The sequence below is a fragment of the Rhinolophus sinicus genome, chromosome 3, assembly GCF_057876585.1.
Source record: "Rhinolophus sinicus isolate RSI-liver-muscle chromosome 3, RSI-T2T, whole genome shotgun sequence".
In the NCBI taxonomy this organism is placed as follows: Eukaryota; Metazoa; Chordata; class Mammalia; order Chiroptera; family Rhinolophidae; genus Rhinolophus; species Rhinolophus sinicus.
Window position 1 is genome coordinate 146,337,862 of NC_142503.1, and position 17,960 is coordinate 146,355,821.

General features: G+C 46.1%; 1 protein-coding gene across 1 annotated transcript in view; it reads right to left on the minus strand.

Moving 5' to 3' along the window:
• MYO5C (myosin VC) overlaps positions 1-17,960 on the minus strand; it is an 88,390-nt gene that overhangs the window by 31,923 nt on the left and 38,507 nt on the right. Inside the window, exons 14-25 of the mRNA XM_019747087.3 lie at positions 15,604-15,687; positions 13,700-13,834; positions 13,158-13,255; positions 12,317-12,403; positions 11,699-11,810; positions 10,727-10,938; positions 8,271-8,436; positions 7,498-7,644; positions 6,590-6,754; positions 5,179-5,272; positions 2,417-2,480; positions 214-394 (exon numbers count right to left, since the gene is read on the minus strand). Coding sequence (XP_019602646.3) covers positions 214-394; positions 2,417-2,480; positions 5,179-5,272; positions 6,590-6,754; positions 7,498-7,644; positions 8,271-8,436; positions 10,727-10,938; positions 11,699-11,810; positions 12,317-12,403; positions 13,158-13,255; positions 13,700-13,834; positions 15,604-15,687 — 1,545 coding nt within the window. The remainder of the gene's footprint in view (positions 1-213; positions 395-2,416; positions 2,481-5,178; positions 5,273-6,589; positions 6,755-7,497; positions 7,645-8,270; positions 8,437-10,726; positions 10,939-11,698; positions 11,811-12,316; positions 12,404-13,157; positions 13,256-13,699; positions 13,835-15,603; positions 15,688-17,960) is intronic.

Here is a 17,960-nt window from a genome sequence, read left to right on the forward strand (position 1 = left end):
CCTTTAAAATATGAAAAACAACTACTGCTAGGTCAACGGTGGCTTGGGGTTTACACTTGGAAGAGCTGAAGGAACCAGAGCCCTTTCTCTAGCCTTTGGCCTTCACACAGATGCTGTGAGCTGTGTGGTCCTGTGGGAATCTGAAACTGCTCCCTCTGTGCAGGTGAACTGACTCAGCCAGAGGGCTCATCCACAAGTGAGAAGGGCTCCTACCTTTGCCTGCTTGCTCAGTCGGGCCACCTCCCCCTTTAAGCCATCAGAGGTGACACGCTCTTCCTCCAGCTGATGCTGCAGTTGCATTTTGTCATCCTTGAGAGCTTTAATTTCTTCTTTCAAAGACAAGATCTTCTTCTCATAGTCTTGTATTTTTAGTTCAAAACTCTTTTCAAGAAGTCTGGGGCAGCAAAAGGAAAAAATAATTAGTTTAGAATTGTCTCTAAAGTCTTTACCCTGAATTAGAACTATACATCATTTTGAAAATAGTAAGAGGAGACTTGGAAAGGAGGAGACAAGCTAATCAGGCTCTATTGTGACAGTTACAATAGACACGGGCCTTATTTTTAGCCGTTTCCTGTCCCCTTAGGTTAAGGAAGCTTCTTACACCTTCTGATCTGAGAAGTGAGGCTCTACAGTGGTCACCCACAGGAAACACAGGACAGGGAGGCTGAAGCTAAAGACGCAGTGCCGGTTGGGGTGCTGGATCCCCAAAGCCACCCTGGCTCCCTGTGGTCCCCTGGAGGGGCTACTTCCCTCAGCAAAGACCTTGGCATATTCTGCCAAGTCCTGGCATCGGCCAAGTTCCAAGGATCCTGGAGGGTTTGGCTTCGTCCCACACAAGTGAATACAGCCATTTAATATGTCAAAGGCTTCAGCCCATCAAACATTCTAGAATAAATAGCAGCACATCCAGTTGCCCCAAAGTCCATGAAAACCCAATTTCTCATGAGACACTTGTTCAATTAAATATGGGATGACTGACCAAGAAAATAATCGAAGAAAGATACACGACCTGTCCCACCAGCCCAACGTGGCCCTCAGGGGCCGTCAGACTTAGCAGTCCTAGGGGAGCTATGAGTTTATTAATCGTCCTTCTACTTGCTGGGCTGACCACTCGGTTCATTTGATGACTTGCTTTCATAGCACAAAGGGAAAAGCCCCAAGAGAGTCGCATTCCCAATAGGTTGTTTCACTTCCTTTCATAGATATTAACAAACTTTTAAACTTTGTTTCCGGGTTTTAAAAAAGCCTGCAGTGTTCCTCAGAGGCCAGTGAAATACCTTTGAAGAAGCAGACTGCAAGCAGAAATGTCACGTAAGAAGAATCGTAGATTTGCAGCCTAAACTGGTCAGGTGTGCACCCACAGGCTATGGGCATCTTTGCCCCTGTTGAGGGTTGTGAGAGGGGTCAGGGCTTCCCCAGTCAGCTGACCGGGCACCAGACGAGCTACAGGTGAGAGCTGAAGAGGGCTGTAAAGAGCTCAAAGTGACCTGGCCTCAGCCGGGCTCTCCAAGTCCTTTGCTTGAAATGATCACTCTCAAGTGGCCCCAGTGCACAGTGAGATGCCAACTGCGCTCCTCTTCTCAGAGGTCATTGAAAAATAGATTTTTCAAGGTAAGAGGTCAAATATCTCTATTTTAAAACTGATGTAGGACCATGAAACATCGTATGTATTTCTTAACTCTCAGAGCTCTCAGTGACACTCCTTCCCCTTTTTGGCATCCTGCCTCCTTACCCAGACTCAGCTTTTCCTGCTAACTAACTGCATGGGGGAGTTGTATATCCTACCACCCCAGGCAGCCCGGAGCCTTATAAAGCCCCCAACAGGACATGCCATGAATGTTCCATCTCTCCCCAACACCCTGCCACACATCCCAACTTTGAGATCTAACACCTTTCAGTTGACTTCCTAAGAGAGGGAGTACGGATGGAAGTCTTTGGAGATTAACAAAGGGTTTGACATTGACATAGGAAAGGTGGGGCTGGCACAGTGCAATTATGTGGAGCTGCCTTCATTTTTGTGAGGGGGTTTATATCCCTTATTTTCCGGGGCAAGAGTCAAGTCAACAGGTATAACAGGTAGGGGCAGGGAAGGAGGTTTATTTCCTAGGCAATAATCTTCTTGGACTTGATGGAAGTTAAAAGGGGTGGCCGTCTCTTAACTTTTCACTGTCTTAGCAATAAAGGGAAAGCGAGAAATTCCCAGCGGTCCACTGCCCACAACCGCAAACCTGTGCAGTGTCGGGAAGGTGCACCTGTGGGACTCAGCTCTCACCACTCCTGACGTCTCTCACTTCCCCCAAATAGTCACACCTCGCGCTCCTGTACCTGTGATCTGCTGTGTGCCAGCTGAGAAGCTAAATCTAAAAGAGCAGAGAGAGAGAGAAGCAGCAGTTTTAAGGCAAACCAGATCTCATACATCCTTTGCTGTTGTTCTTTTTGGACATCATCAAAGAGCTGCTTGGTGAGGTCATCCATTTTTCCTGTGAAAAGAGAATGCTTTTTGAAATATGTCTGCAAACCAATGCCCTGATGCCATCATGTTTAAGAAAGTGAGAATGCAAGAACAATGATGGGGTATTTATTACTAATAAGACTTAGGATGAGAATGTAACTTCCATGTCTATAAATTAGAAATATGGGTAAAGGGGGGGATTCAAAATAATAATTCTCACAAATTTGTCTGGGTTGGAATCTATGGAATTGTTTCATTTATAGTACTTTATTGGTCTGAATATCACTTGTCTGATTAAAATACACATATTGGCTTTGAGATAATAAATATGATTATTAAAAGTAAACAGGAATCCTTTGGGAAGCTGGTTTCTCAATTCCAGCACTCCTGACACTTCAGGCTGGCTAATTCTTTATTGGGCAGAGGGGGCCGTCCGCTGCATTGCAGGCTGTTGAGCACCATCCCTGACTTCTACCCACTAGCAGCCAGTAGCACCTCTGTTCCAGCTGTGACAACCAAAAATGTCTCCAGGCATTGCCAAATGTCCCCTGGGGGGCAGGGGTGAACAAAAGTGCCTTGGTTGAGAACCACTCATTCATGGTAATCAAGAAAATAAACTGTCTGCCTGCATCTTGGGAAGAGGAAGTATAAAAAGATGCTGCTGCATTTAAATACAAGAGTCTCTAACACAAAGTGCAGGTTAAAGGGGCACTGGGTAACTGGGAAACAGTCACCGGGATTCTGGCTATTCTCTGGCTATGAGAGCCCCATGTTCCCAACACGTCCTCATACAACAGGGGCCCTTCAAAATGGGAGCAGGATGACAGATGCAGCCCATCAAAGCCCGATGTCCCTATTTGTACTTAGCTGACACCTCATTCTTGAGTTCTGCCTCATTTCTGAGTCCTGCCCCAGAGGGAAGCCCAGGGATGAGGAGATGATAGCAATCTTCCAAATTACTCGGTTAAAAAAAAAAAAAACCAGCCAAGTTCAATAGTTTGTCTAATGCACAGTCTCATGCCTTTGAATCCAAACGATTGCTTTAGAATGTCATGAGTCAGCCAGAAATAGGAGGCGAGACGCTTAAGCTTTAACTTAGAAGCAGCATATTTGATACAATTTCAATTTTCAGTTCACTCACAGAATTGGCTTCAGATCTGGTGCTTACCATCTTGGGGCATTGTTGCAAAGGGGCTAAAGAGGCGGCTCAAATGTGACTTTCTTCCCAAGCACAACGGGATGGTGTCCACGTTGGAATCTCAAAATGGGGAAATGACTTTGATAACATCCCTTATTTACAGGTTGCAGAGTAAAGTGGAGCCTGGTACTTTTCACTAAACGTTGTTTGGCACATGTAGGGAGACCCTCAGGGTAAGCACTTTATAAACACTGGGTTTGAAAGTTTTCACACACTTTTTAGAAGAAGGTATCAAATTACCCATCCAAACATGTCAACACTGTCAAATATGTAATTTTCAGAACACACTGGTGGGAATTTACATTTTCTTGTGGGGAATTCCACTTAAAGCTAGAGAAAAAGAACACCCAAGAGGAGTGTATTATAATAAAAAAAGGAGGCGGTGGGGAAGCCCTTCCCTAATTCAGGTTCAAGGTTAAGTCGCAGACCTCTGACCCCCCTCTGTTCATCACCGCCCACATGCATCACCAGTTCTTAGAGACAGGGTGGAGGGCACACAGTATCTGGAGCGGGAGGGCACGCCCATCTTTGGCATCATCCAGACGGCCTTTCCTGCTGGGCTGGGCAGGCTCAGGGTGTTTACTTCCTCCTACAGACACGTGCCTCTCCTGCTCTCTGACTTGAACCCCCAGGGCTCCAGCTCTTCTTTGGATCCTGGTATATCCAGCCCCTGCCGGGCCTGGGGTGTGTGCCAGATCCCCACGCCCGAACCCTCGTGCCTCGTGCGCCATATCAGAGCCTAAGGAATGGATCCCTGGACAAGACGGATGATTTAAACTATCTGGTCAGGAACCACCAGACTCATGTTCCTCTTGGAATTTAGCAAGTGCTTGCAATTAGAATTCAAGTTGGAGAGCTATGAATGGACAGAGCTAAGCTAAAGGTGGCTGCTCCACCCCTAAATAAAAGTGATACCACCCCTGGTTCCAAGGGTCTGCGTCTGACAGCCTGTGGGTGGTGCAAGTGCTAAATAGGGCCCTGCATGTAAGGTTGGGGCAGTAGCAGGGGATGGAATACCACGGAGGCCAAGTAACGTGGACAGATCTGAAATTTGACGGCAAATCTCTGGCAAGCAACAAACATTACTCCAACATTACCCTGCCTGGGCACCAGGATTACCACAAAGTTCAAAAAAAAAATGCGATGTCTGAACCACCCCTGCCACCACTACCACAGGCACACCCATGTACACACACACACCACACACACACACACACACATCTCCTCTCCTGATGGAAAAGCTCCGGGCTAATGGCACAACCATCTGTACTTTGCAAATAGCCCAGGAGGGTTGAGACCGGGATTGCTGCGCTGTCTGACAAAAGATAGAAATAAAAACAGATGAATCTGTCAAGCTACCACAATTTAAATAGTTATTTTCTGTGGGGCAAAAATTTTCTCATCAAACTAAGTATACACCAGAGAGTCTTGATTTTGCCTAAAACTTGGTTCACACCCAAAAGTTATTTCCAGAGCAACTGGACAAGTGAACTCATGGATGTACAGATCAAGCCACTTTGGGTTTTACCTTTCAGCTCTTCAGTTTGCTCCTGAAGCTTCCGCTGTATTTGCCCTTTTTGTATTTCCAGTTCTGAATTATGTTTCTGAAGCTTTGCCAATTTCTAGCGAAGGGAAAGGGAAAAAAAAAAAACTTTTTTGAAAACCTCATTTCAAGTTTTGTCACCATTGCCTTTCTTGGTGAAAAGATGTATTTTTTAAATGAATATATACATATATCTCCATATTCATTCTTGGCCTTAGCGCCTGTCTGTGGCTAACAGCCAGCGCCAGCCCATTGCATTACACTGCATTCACTTTCACGTGCAAGGGCCCCAGGTGACTTCAAACAGACACCAGTTTCCAACCTGGCCCAGCAATGGCTGAAATCAAGGAGAAAGAACCAAACTAAGGTCTCCGCAAAGTCAGGGACCCCCCTCTATCCTTTTCTTGAGCTTCTCAATAACCAGGGTATTTATAGATTTAATATGATATACTTATGAAATTACTTATGATATAACACAGATTTGCACTTCAGGAGTGTTAGGACTCAGGAAGGATGTGTGATCATGACAGAATTTCTATTATTTTAGCTTCTCTTGGTCAAGTGTCTGCTGGCCTGGCAGCTGGGCCCCCGGGTGCTGATTGGTGGTTGGTGCCCAGCAGTGTGGGTGATGCCAGCGGCTGTGACAGTGCAGCTGGGTGTGGCTCCATGGGGAGCGCAGAGGAATGCCCTCGGGCTCCAGGCTGCCACAATCCTGGGTGCTGCAGGACTTTGGAAGGTGCAGGAGAACAGACAGTAATAAAGACCACCTCCTTAGAAAATACTAGCTCAAGCCTGTGCACGGCTCTATGATAGGCATTTGGCTCAATTGTTTCATCTGAAAATTTCATCCTCACAACAACTCTCTCAAGTCCCTTTTTGTTATCACTGAACGAAAGTTCAGACAGGGTAAGGGACTTGCCTAAGGTCACCCAGCCAGACAGCAGCAAAGACAAGACTGAACCTGGGACGTTGGATTTTTATGGCTACTGCTCTTGTTACTACACCACAGACATGAAAACTTGCCTGGAGCTTTGCATGGCTGTTCTGGGCAAGATGCTTCAGGGGACACACCAGATGGGCAAGCAATGGGGGACCGAGATCACCTTGGAAGAGGGGAAGCATGCGGCCAGGGCTCCTTCTCAGCCTTTCTCACTTTAGAGAAGTTGAAAGGAAGAGGAAACCTCGTGTTGTGTTTCTTAAAGACTGAACCTCCTCCTCCTACACCAGACTCTAGGGCTCTGTCCTCCCCTCCCCTAAAAGGAGGCTCTCTCTGATCATGGAAGCCAATAGCAAAATCTGCGCTGCTCTGCAGAGCCCTGCCTTGTGGGAAAATGCTGCACTCTGGTCTTCCATGGAAAGACTCCCAGGTATTGCCAGAGTCCCAGCCAGCACAGACCTCTTCCACAGCAGCCTTGTATTTCTTCCCCTTCTCCTCATAATTGTGCCTGTGGGCAGTGGCTCTGTCCAGCTCTGATTCCAGTTTCTGAATCTTCTCCATGTCACCGGCCCGAACAGCAGCCAGGCTGGTCAGCTTCTCCACCAGCCCGTGGTTCTCTCTGTTCTAGAGAAGAGAGACAACAGGTGCTTCGGGGGTTATCAAAACTAAAAAAGCAGCACAACGAAGAGAAATTACATCAAAACCTCACATTTATTTATTTGCACATTCATCCCTTCATGAAGGATCCCTATGGTATAGTTTAGGGCTAAGTTTAAAGTTCACCTTAGGAGAATCTCGGTATTAATTGAGACAGGTCCAGGAGTGAGTTTTATAGGTCTGGACGCTGCATATTCCGCAGCCCTCACCCACTGGCTGACAGCATGTGGACTTTTTCCCTACCAATGGGAATGGCATGGGGAGTCTTCCTAAATGAGGTAGGGCTGCAGCTAGATCACATGGACTTTTGGGCAAATTGGAAAATGGCAGCTCCTCGGAGCCAACACAGCTCTGAGGGAGCGTGGCTTGGCACACAGACAGCAGCTTTGTGCAAATTTTAAAAAGGAGCTCCTGCCTCAAGGCAGCCCAGCTCTATGTCAGGACACATGGTTGACAAGCAGAGCCAGGTTGGATTTCAGCCCCACTTGCCTTCCTGGGCAGCTGTCCTTGTGCAGTGTACAACGTATACCACTGTACAGAGCAGCTCTTTACAGTGTACTTGTGTTTTCTAGCTCAGGTGGTCTGTGTAAACTGTTTGAACCTCCTGACATGGGTATAATAAATATTAACTGCATTGCTAAGGAACTGGTCCAGAACAAAATAAATCTGTTAGAAAAAGTAAGCATGAAAGATGCGTTACCAACACTTACTTGATCTTCTAGCTTTTTCTGCAAACGCTGGACCCTGTAAGTAAGCTGAATGTTGAGCACGAATCGCCGGATACTCTGGAATCTGCGTCTGGCCAGCCATGCCCGAGCATATTTCTGAAGAATCACAGCCTTGTGTTCCTCTAGCATCTTTAAAACAAGGTTTTGTGAAATGCAAACTGGATCTCCATTCTTTGTCTCATCAACTCCTCTAATGTTGGGAATGCAACTACCAAAATATTCCCACTGTGTAATATAGGAATTTCTTGCAATCAACCCCCAGAGACTTATAATAGACTTTTGAAACAATAACTAAATTCTACCTATAGCAGACATCCACATACTAGAACTCCCTGCTCTTCATGAAGAAAAACTATCTCTACAGGCACATCTCAGAGATACTGTGGGTTCAGTGAATATCGCAATAAAATGAGTCACACAAACTTTTTGGTTTCCCAGTGCATATAAAAGTTGTGCTTACACTATACTATAGTCTATCAAGTGTGCAATAGCATTGTGTCTAACAAAAAGCTATATCTTAATTAAAAAATACTTTATTGCTAGAATATGCTAACTACCATCTGAACCTGTTGGAAAAATGGTGCCAACACATTTGCTCAACACAGAGTTGCCACAAACCTTCAATTTGTAAAAAACAAAACAAAACGCAGTTCTGTGAAACACAATAAAATGAGGTATGCCTGTACTGTTGGTGAAAAATAACACAATCCCTGGGAAACATGAGTCCCAGAAAAAGCATGTGGTCTTGGCCACACCTTTCGATACATCCGCCTTGCCAGGAATCCTCGGGTGTAGGCCTGGATGGTGATGACGGCCACGCGAATCAGTTGGTACAAGTTGCGAACAAGATATCCACGACAATACTTCTGAATGATGATGGCTGCCCAGGCCTCTTTCAAGGCCGCTGCAGTAACAGCTCTCCTGGGTTAAGAAGAATGTGGAGTCCCTCCGTTATTCACAGAGCACTGACAAGCTGGGCAGCTCTTTTCTACTGAGCAATAGTCAAATGTTTTGCAAATCTACCCATTAAACTGTAAGCGATGTGTTCTAATGCCTACATGAGATCAGTCGTCGCTACCTCCCCTTTCACCCTGATCTAAATGTGGATCTATTCCAGGCATGAGGAACCATGTGGGAACATTCACACTCTTTAGATCCAGGCTGATCCATCCACTCACAGGCCCACAGAGCTCGTGACAACAAAACCGTGGTTTGGTATTGTAGTTGCTTGTTCTTCTATTCCCTCATTCTTGTGGGAAATCATGCCGGAGGCTCTAGACCAGGGCTGGCAAACTATGGTTGGGGGCCAAACCTGCAGTCTCCCACCCGTTATTGTTAGTGTATTGGGACACAGCCACACCTATTACATACTTACTGACCATGGCTGGTTTCATGCTGTAACGGCAGAGGCGAGTAGTTGTGGGAGAAACTGCAGGGCCCCCAAAGCCCAAGGCATTTGGCTCTTACAGAACAAGTTTGTCAACTACTATCCAAAGGATTGGAGGAGAAGACAAGGTTCTTACCTTCAGAGTTTACAGCCCCCTGGAGTAGACAGACTTATAAATGACCAAGTGGGATATGAGAAAAATAAAATAACTACTAAAAGACCTATTAGAAAGTTCATACAGAACTACCATTCTGCTTGGGAAAGGCTGACGTGTGAGTCGGCCTTTGATATAAAAGGATTTCTGTAGACCGTGAAGGTTGGAAAAAGCGTTACACGCTGAGGGATGAGCGAAGAAGGCATGGAGGCTTAGCAGTGCCTGAAATATTCAGAAAAAGAGAATCTGTCTGGAATTGCTAGAATATAATATGCATGAAGAAAATTTGTAGTCAATGAGGTTAGAAAAATAGATGGGGACTATTTAAAAATACACACACACACACACACACATACACACACATATATATTATGTGACAGGCACTGTGTTAGGTCCTAGGTATGGATGTACTGGAAACCAACAAGTATGGTTCTTATCCTCACGGAGCTTCTGTTCTTATGAATGCCTCTAGGCCGTGGGGCTCTGAGTGCCATGGCAGAGACTGAATGCTATTCTGTAGGAAACAGGGGTCACTGGAGGCATTAAAGGCAGCTGCCGGGCAGTGGCTCGATCAGGCCCTTCTTGAGGAAGACGGGCGAGAAAGGTGGCAGGTGGAGGGCTGTGCTGCATGAGGGTAAGGCAAGTGACAAAGACATCGTCCGGCACAGGGGCGTGGGAATGGAGTAAATGAAACAGACACAGAAGGCAAGCACTGAGGAGGGGTAGAATGATCAGGCCTTGGTGGTCCCCAAAGGAACAGGAGCACAGGTTTGGGGAGGAAGATAACTCTAGGGTTTCCTGTGCAGGAGACTCCTGTTATTAATTGAACCTGGAAGCAGGGGAGGCTGCGTGACCATGTAGATGGCTGCCTGGGGGAACGAGGGATGGAATGGCAAGCACAGCGTGGGGTGTGCTGAGGCGAAAGGGGAGGTGCACCAACCACAAGGAAAAGCCCAGATGCCGCTGGAGGTCAGGCCTCAAGCTCAGGAAGTGACACAGCCTGACCCTTAACACTTGCCTTCTCAACAATCCTAACAGCATGCGAAGAAAGGAGGCAGAACACAAACACAGAAGCACACGATGCTGTGTGGGAAGGACACCAGTCTCACTGGCCAGCCCAGCACGGCCTCTTGGGAGCACTCAAGGAGGGATGGGATGGCAAGGCTGATGGAACTGCCCTCCACTCAGACTCCCCTTGGGGCCACTGCGCTAGCCTTGCCCAGGGGTTCGGCCTTGCCATGGATCCCCTCAGGCATCGTCTGCCCTCCACCATCTGCAGGTAGGCTGGTCAGTGGCTATTTACAGCATCTTTACTCAGGGGCTTCACTAAGACCCGGATCATCTTAGGCATTTTCAATTCCCACAGCAAAGTGGCCCAGTCCCTCTACCTGGTCTCACCCAGAGGCACCTCTGACCCTCTTCAGAGACACCCTGATGGCGCTTCCTCTCTCCAGGTTCTGGTTGTCACCCTTCCCACATGGGGACAGCAAGCAGAGTCAGCACTACCTGGCCCCGAGAGACACACCTCACCTCGAGGCTTATGGCCACCTCAGGGAGATGCACTCTGGCGCCCAGGAGAAAGGCCCTTTGTCTTTGACAGCACCCACCGCCGGAGGTCATCAGCAAAGACGGCTGTACAATTCCACACCTCTTCCTTCGTTCCAACATACCTCACGGTTTGCTGACCCCGGAAGTACTGCTGGATTATCAGGGCAGCTTGTCTCTCTCGGAGGAATTTTTTTCTCTGGAGCCAGCCACGGATGTGCTTTTGTATCACAACACAACCCTGCCTCAGTTTATCTAATCGGAGTTTCTCTAAATAAGCCACTTGCCCCGCTCTGAAGAAAATTTTGGTTTTACCAAACTGGTACTGATTAGAATCCTGGAAGAGAAAAATGATATCCTCAGAAACAAAATCTTCTCAGGTTTTCTGTGTAGTAATTGGAAAAGATGTTTAGAGATTCAAAGATACCAAAAACATTGTTATTTGGACGTATCTGGTCTGTGACATAAAACAGAAACACTTGATCATGATCTAGAAATTTGCATTTTGACTTGTTTAAAGCCACGTTAGGGGAAGAAATGGACTTCAGGTGGAGGTATCTCCGTGAGGTGCAAAGAGGTGTGTGCATTCTCAGTAATTCTCAGTTGAGCTGTTGGAGAACTTTAGCCTCTTATATGTGGTTTCCACAAAAGGGCAGAGACGCCTGAAAAGGCTTGGTTTCTGTCTTCATTTTGGCTTCTCTTCACCACCCCTTTTCCTGCCATCATAACTCCTTCCCTAGCTCTCCTCCACCATAGCTCATCACTTGAGCAATAATCTAAATCTACACTGAGTGCCATGTCTGGAAGCCCCTGGCTTAGTAACCATCTAGTTGACCAGGTAAGACTGTGGGGAAACAAAGCAGGCCAGGGGGACACTGGGGAAGGCCGGGTTCGAATCTGGGTCACTGCTATCAGGAGCTGATGCTCCACCTGTGCACCTGCTTAGAACTCCTTAGCTTGCAATTGCTTGGGACACATTTTCCTTCTTCTTAGCTATTCGTGACAATTGTGGTCCAGAGATTGAGGCAAAGATGAGGAAATGCATTTGGAAGACATGCTCCTAAGAGCTCATGACTCAGGAGGTGAGCAAGACTGACCTGGATGAGCCTGTGTAAAACCACTTTGCACACCTCCTTTTTATCGCTGAACGAAAGCTCATGCTTGGTCATGAGGACACCGTAACGACTGTAGAACTCGATGTACGTCCACCTAGAATGTCAAAGCGGGATCTAAGGAGGCATACCAGAGAAGGCACGTGTGGAGTCTGTGCTCCCTATGGCCTTACCTGTCTCTGCTGGTGGGGTAGAGGTGGGTTAGTCTGTTCTGAGGATATGGCACTGACCTCTGACCTGCCTCCCTCCTGGGACATCACCCGAACCTCACACTGAGCATACCTGTCTGCAAGCTGGACTGTTTATGCTAATATTTCACTCCAATAATTCTCTTCCCCACCCCCAGCCCCCTTTCCCAGGAGCACTGGGAGCAGTGGGTGACCCTCTCTCGCAGTGGAGGTGGGTGATGGGCGGTGATGATGGCAGCCTCTGTCCCGCACAGTGCCTATATGTCATCCTCTTCTGGCCTTCCCACAGCACAGTGGGACAAATTTTGGGAGCATCTTATGAAAGTCTATGACAACAAACATGGCAGCTGCTCCCTTGGTTTTCAGCACAGATGTGAAATTGGGCACTTCCCCCCATAAAAGACTGACAATGTACCTGGAAGGGTAGCTCTGGGCACTGATGCGAATCGTTTCTAAAACACCACAGGCTCGCAGCTGCTGAACAATTCTTTTGGAGTCAAACCTTAAAGAAGACAATTTTATAATGCATTAAGTTACCACTATAATTGATAATAGCACCTCTGGAAAACAGTTGAGAAAGCTGAGGATGCAGAGAAAGGAGCACCTGATTCTGACACAGGGTAAAAAACATTATGGGGGGAAATGCCCTTTGGGTTGAGCTTCGAATGACAAAAAGAGCGGAATCTCGTCCAAATACCCATCTGATGCTTGAGTTCCCCTTTGTAAGACACCCAACAGGTGGCCTCTGGCTCAGGTATATCCTCGGGTGACCCACAGACACATTCACCACGTCCATGGACAGCTCATCCCCCTGAGACTCTTAGCAGGAGTCAGCGAAAAGGGACTACAACTTCCACTCATGGGTCTGGAGCCTTTTCCTTGGGGACCCCGGGAACAAGTCTAATGTTTCCTGCCACATTTGAGGGCAAAATTTCTGACCCTTCTAAAGCCTTCCTCCTACAAACACATACAAATTCTTTTATAATCAAGGAACAGGTTCTGGCTTTGGCAGTTGCATAAACTTCAGGTGCAGAGGACTCTTTCAAATCGAGCCACTTTGCTTAGTCCTGGAGATGAGGTGGCTTAGCCAGAGCGGTTGTGTTAACATGATATGTAAACGGCAGGATTGTTTTGAATCAGTTGAAAACCCAGAAACAGTATATAGTTCAAGACAGTTGTAAGCCCAGTCTCCAACGTCATGACCGACACACTGGATTGCTCAGTGTTTTCCCTGTCGGTCTCATGAGAACACTTACTCAAAGGGTAATTTCACATCGTTGGGTTTGATGCAGCGAACGTAGTGGGGCGTGGTTGCATTGAGGGTCTCCATGAGCAAGGACAGAGAGCTGCGGAACTAGGAGACAAGTCAGGCAACAAACATTGGGCTGAAATGTGAGGCTTACATGGAGGCAGAAAAAAGGCCCCACCTTGATAAGAACAGGAAAGGTTAACTTCATGCACAAACATCTATTATGAAAGGCTTCAGCCCATGACTGTGATTGTAAGAGTGTCCCCCTGTTCCGGATGGAACACCGCCCTTTCCAACATGCCCACATAGCACGGAATGTAATAAATCAGGTTATTGTGCAAACGTGCCATTTGATCAGTTGTGTGCTGCCTTGGAGGCTGAGGTACGATGACGATGAACTACCGATGAACTACCGCTGTTCTTTGCATTTGTATTTACACTAGATTTGAAGAAGCTCGGTGCCCATGTGCAGGCCTGGAATGTGGGTCCTCCCAACAGTGGCTCCCAGGAGCCTGGCCTGTGTCCCCCTCCCCCGCACTGTCTCGTTACCTTGCTCCCCACTGTGGTCCGGAATTGCCTGTTGTTTGGCTTGATGACTTGCTTTGCAGATTTAATCGTGATTGCTGAACCGAAAGGGGAAAGAGGAACTGGATTTTCTTGGAAAAATTTGGCACAGAGATGAAACTGCAAGGAGCAGAGAGGATTTCAATGTCCGGAAGTACTTTCCCACAGGCCTCAGCTGTCACAAGCCAAATAAGTGGTCACAACGAGCCCATTGAATCCAGTGGAAGGTCAAGTGATAGCCTTGGCCAATCTCTACAGCAAATCTCAATTCCACACAGTGGATTGTCCTCACTCGGGATGACTGTGGCTTCTTTCCCAGGAATGAGGGCAGAGAACGTCTACATGTGGGTATCACTCAAAGAGTCAGGAAAGTGGAAATGTTACAATTCCTACCTCTGTGCCTTGGCTCATATTGTTTCTGCACCTGGAATTTCCTCCCTCTTACCCCACATTCTCATGCCCACAGATCCAAACCCAACCCATTATTCAAGGTTCAGTTAAAATATTTTCCCGTCCCACCACTGTCAATACCTTTTCTGACGCCCCAGCAGGAATGAATCCCTAGTTCCTCTAAACAATCTTAATCTTTTATTTGTACCTCTCTTAAGACTTGTTACTTTCTTCCTTGCATCAGTTCTTTCTTTAAATGTTGTATCTTCTTTCTTAGAGTCAGCCTCATATTTTTTCTTTTAAATCAGACATTGAGAAACTCCTTCAGGGCAGAACTCCTGCCTGATGCATCTTTGTGTGTCCCCCGTGCGAGGAGGGGATCTGAAACGCCCACGCCTCTGAGAGCCTGTGTGCTTAGCGGGGAGACCTCTCTGTGCTTCTACACGATTTGAGCTCATCTTCCAGACGGGACCCCAGGGTAAGCTTCGGGGTGAGTAAACAATTGGTGAATTAAGTCAACTAATTTTGTATACAAGATGCAGGCCACTTCCACATTGAATTCTCTACCATGAACCAGTTTTAGTAACTGAAGGGGTCTTGGCCAGTGATTTATTCGTGATCATTAGTGGAAGTGCTCATACTTACTTAGGAAATGGTCAGAATATTAGGTTGGTGCAAAAGTGATTGTAACTTAAAAGGTTAAAAATAAGAGCAAAAACCGCAATTACTTTTGCACCAACTTAATACTTGCACATCAACAGAGGACTACGATCTTTTAAAAGAAGGACAGTAATCAAATCTTCACAAAAATGAAGGCTTATGCATGAAATACTCCTATTCTCAAATTTTAATAAAGAAATGTTCAAAGAGGAAACGAAAACGCCGGAAGTCATTCCTTGGGTGGCACCGCTCACCACACAGAACCGTGGACTTGAGGAGCTCGCACATCTGAAGCAGGAGGCCCCCTCCCTGTGTTGCTGTGTCTCATCTTGCTTTGGCTTCCCTCACAAGGCACTTAGCACTGCCTCCCGTTGCTTCATTAGGTGTTTAAGGCATGTCACTCCCTCTAGGATGTGAGCTCCACCAGGTCAGAGCCCTAACTGTCTTGTTTGCTGCGCTGTCTAGGACAGCACTTGGCACATAGTAGGTGCTGTATCAATATTTCAGCCTGAATGAATAAAATGTGAGCTGTGGCTCTTTAAATGGTTGTTCCCTCTCTGTCACCTGTACATTTGATTTCTGATTTTGCAAATAGTGGAGATTCGCATGCTTTCAGAAGCTAGGAACATATTTCAGTCCCAATTCTAAGATAGTTCTTTTTGTATATATGAGCTATAATTTGCTCCTGCAAGACAGTTTCTCTCTCTCTCTCTCTCTCTCTCTCTCTCTCTCTCTCTCTCTCTCTCTCTCTCTCTCTCCTTACTCTTTCCTAATAGGCATCTAGATCTGTGTCAGGTACATAACGCATAGCATTAATTACCCCTTCGGACTTGACAAACCTTGCTTGCTCTCAGGATTTCAACCAACGTGTCATACATGGTGTCTCTGTTCTTTTCAAGGAAGCCTTCACATTTATACTCAACCTATGCAGAGAAAGGAAATAGTTATTTCCAAAGACAAAGCAGACAGTATCTAAGTACCACAAGTTTCTTTTCTTCTTAGAGAAAGATTAACGGTGGGTCTATAAAGGCTATCTCTAAAAAAGAGATTCAGTTTCCGTTTATCACAGCTACCCCATTATGTGAAGCTTAGAGAGCTGGGACTACGTCACCTCATGGAAAGAGCCAGGCCTCCCACTGCCTGGATTTCTCACTGGCCGCTGGTTACCCTGCACTCACCTGTGAGTTCCTTCGGGCCACACGTGACCATTCTCTGCAATGTGCAATGTGTGTACTTAACACACACACACATAGGTCTCAGAAGACCCAAGTTAGGGCTCACTTTGCCTTAGAAGCCACCAGGAGGAGAAAAAAGTTCAATGGTGTCCTTTGGGTTCAAACAGAAATGTTTTCCTAAATCAGCATTAATGTGGTAGAAAGGGGGAAGCTGACCACAAAGCTCTGAGGGCCACCAAAGCCCTGAGTCGGGTTTAGAGTGGGTCAGTGTTTGCACTGCTTGCAGTTGCCTTAGAAAAGCTCTCCACACAGCCCTTCTGATTCGTAAGTCTTCTCAAATCCCTCAAACAACAACGTATCCAGAGGGGCTACTTAAACATTCAAAACTCAATAGTTTATGCCTCTGGGTTATATATTTTAATATGGGATTATATTCTTCATAAATTAAAAAGAAATATATGTTAAAAAATAAAATATAAAAAAATTAACTGGAAGGAAACAGGCTTGTGTGGGTGCTGGAATCTGGAGGCAGAGGGTGTTCAGTGACCCTTGGGTGCGGACTCTACTTTGTTTCCCTGGGTAAGGAAGTGTCCTTACTGGTACAGAGTTTGAGTTAAGAACCAGGAATATTGGCTGTTTGTAAATACTCCCTTGTGAATGAAATACTTGGATTCTGGTGTAAATTTTTCCAGGCTGGTGGTATGAGCCATTAGTCTAAGTGGGAAGGTGTAACAAATATAGAGCTTTCCGATCCAGAGAGACCATCTGTGGGGACAGTGTCACAGGTGGCTGATTGCCTCTGTTGGGGGCTCTGGGGACTGAGGGAAGATGTGCTGACTTATTGCATCTAAGCATAGCTGCCTCACTCTCAAAATGATTTTATTTCCTTGGTTAATTGAATTGAGAACCTAGGCTGACCTTCTCATGCGTGTGTTTTCTTCCTACCAATCCACAGTATACCCGAAGTGCTGCATTGTTAGCTCTGAAGAGGGACTTCTGGGAAGTGCCAGGTGAGAGAATTAAATGCACAGACACTATATCTATAGAGAAGGCCTCTGGAAGTAAACCCCATTTGGGCTTTGCATGAAGTCTGATGTTTTCTTTTTCCTTTTCCCCATAGGACCCCAAATGTGAAGTTATAAAGGACAACAACTAGACAATATAACTTGATATATCATCACTCATTTCATATGCATCCTTTCATGAACCAATCTGAAAACCTCGAAGCACTAAAAGGCTATCATATTTAATAGTATCCCTTTAGCCCGCAAATGTTATTACAGCTTTCCAGCTTGTTGTGCCCTCCCCTGGCCCCCCAGTCACTCAGGAACGACCAGCAGACTCTGACCCACAGCACTAGCCTCTGGGGCAGACAAGTACAGGCTATGCCCACGATCCTCAGGCACCGGCCAGGCCACCACAGTAACACACACTGAGGATAGGCGTTTCCTTGGGAAAGGACAAGATGAGAACACATATATAGGGCAGGTAGTTATGGTGATTTCTCTTCCCCCCCCCCTCTATTTTCTAAGCTTTCTGTAATGTGATTTAAAAAAAAAACAATTTTCTTTTTATTAGCGAACAATTTGTTTCATAAAAAAAAAATAGGAGTGATATAAAGGACAAAATAAAGATCACCTAGAAAACACATCTTTTTGAGTCAACCTATGTTACCAACATAATATGTTACAACTTGGAAAAGGAAAACCTCAAGAAAAGATATAGCTTTCATTTTAGGGAACAATTATGCTGTCTTGATCGTAACAATTTCATAGAGAAAAATAAACTGATAAGAGATTAAGGAATTCACAATAAATCCAAAATCAGAAATGAGATCTGCTAGCAACACACATTGATCTTTAAAGCAGTACAATCAAAACTCATGTATTTTGTGATAAAAAGACGTTAAGATTTCTTGCTAACACACACACACACACTCTCTCTCTCTCTCACGTGTATCCTACATGCTAAGTGTGACTTGAAAAGTCCCTGGACTGCCCGTTCTGTGTGGGAGGCAGCTT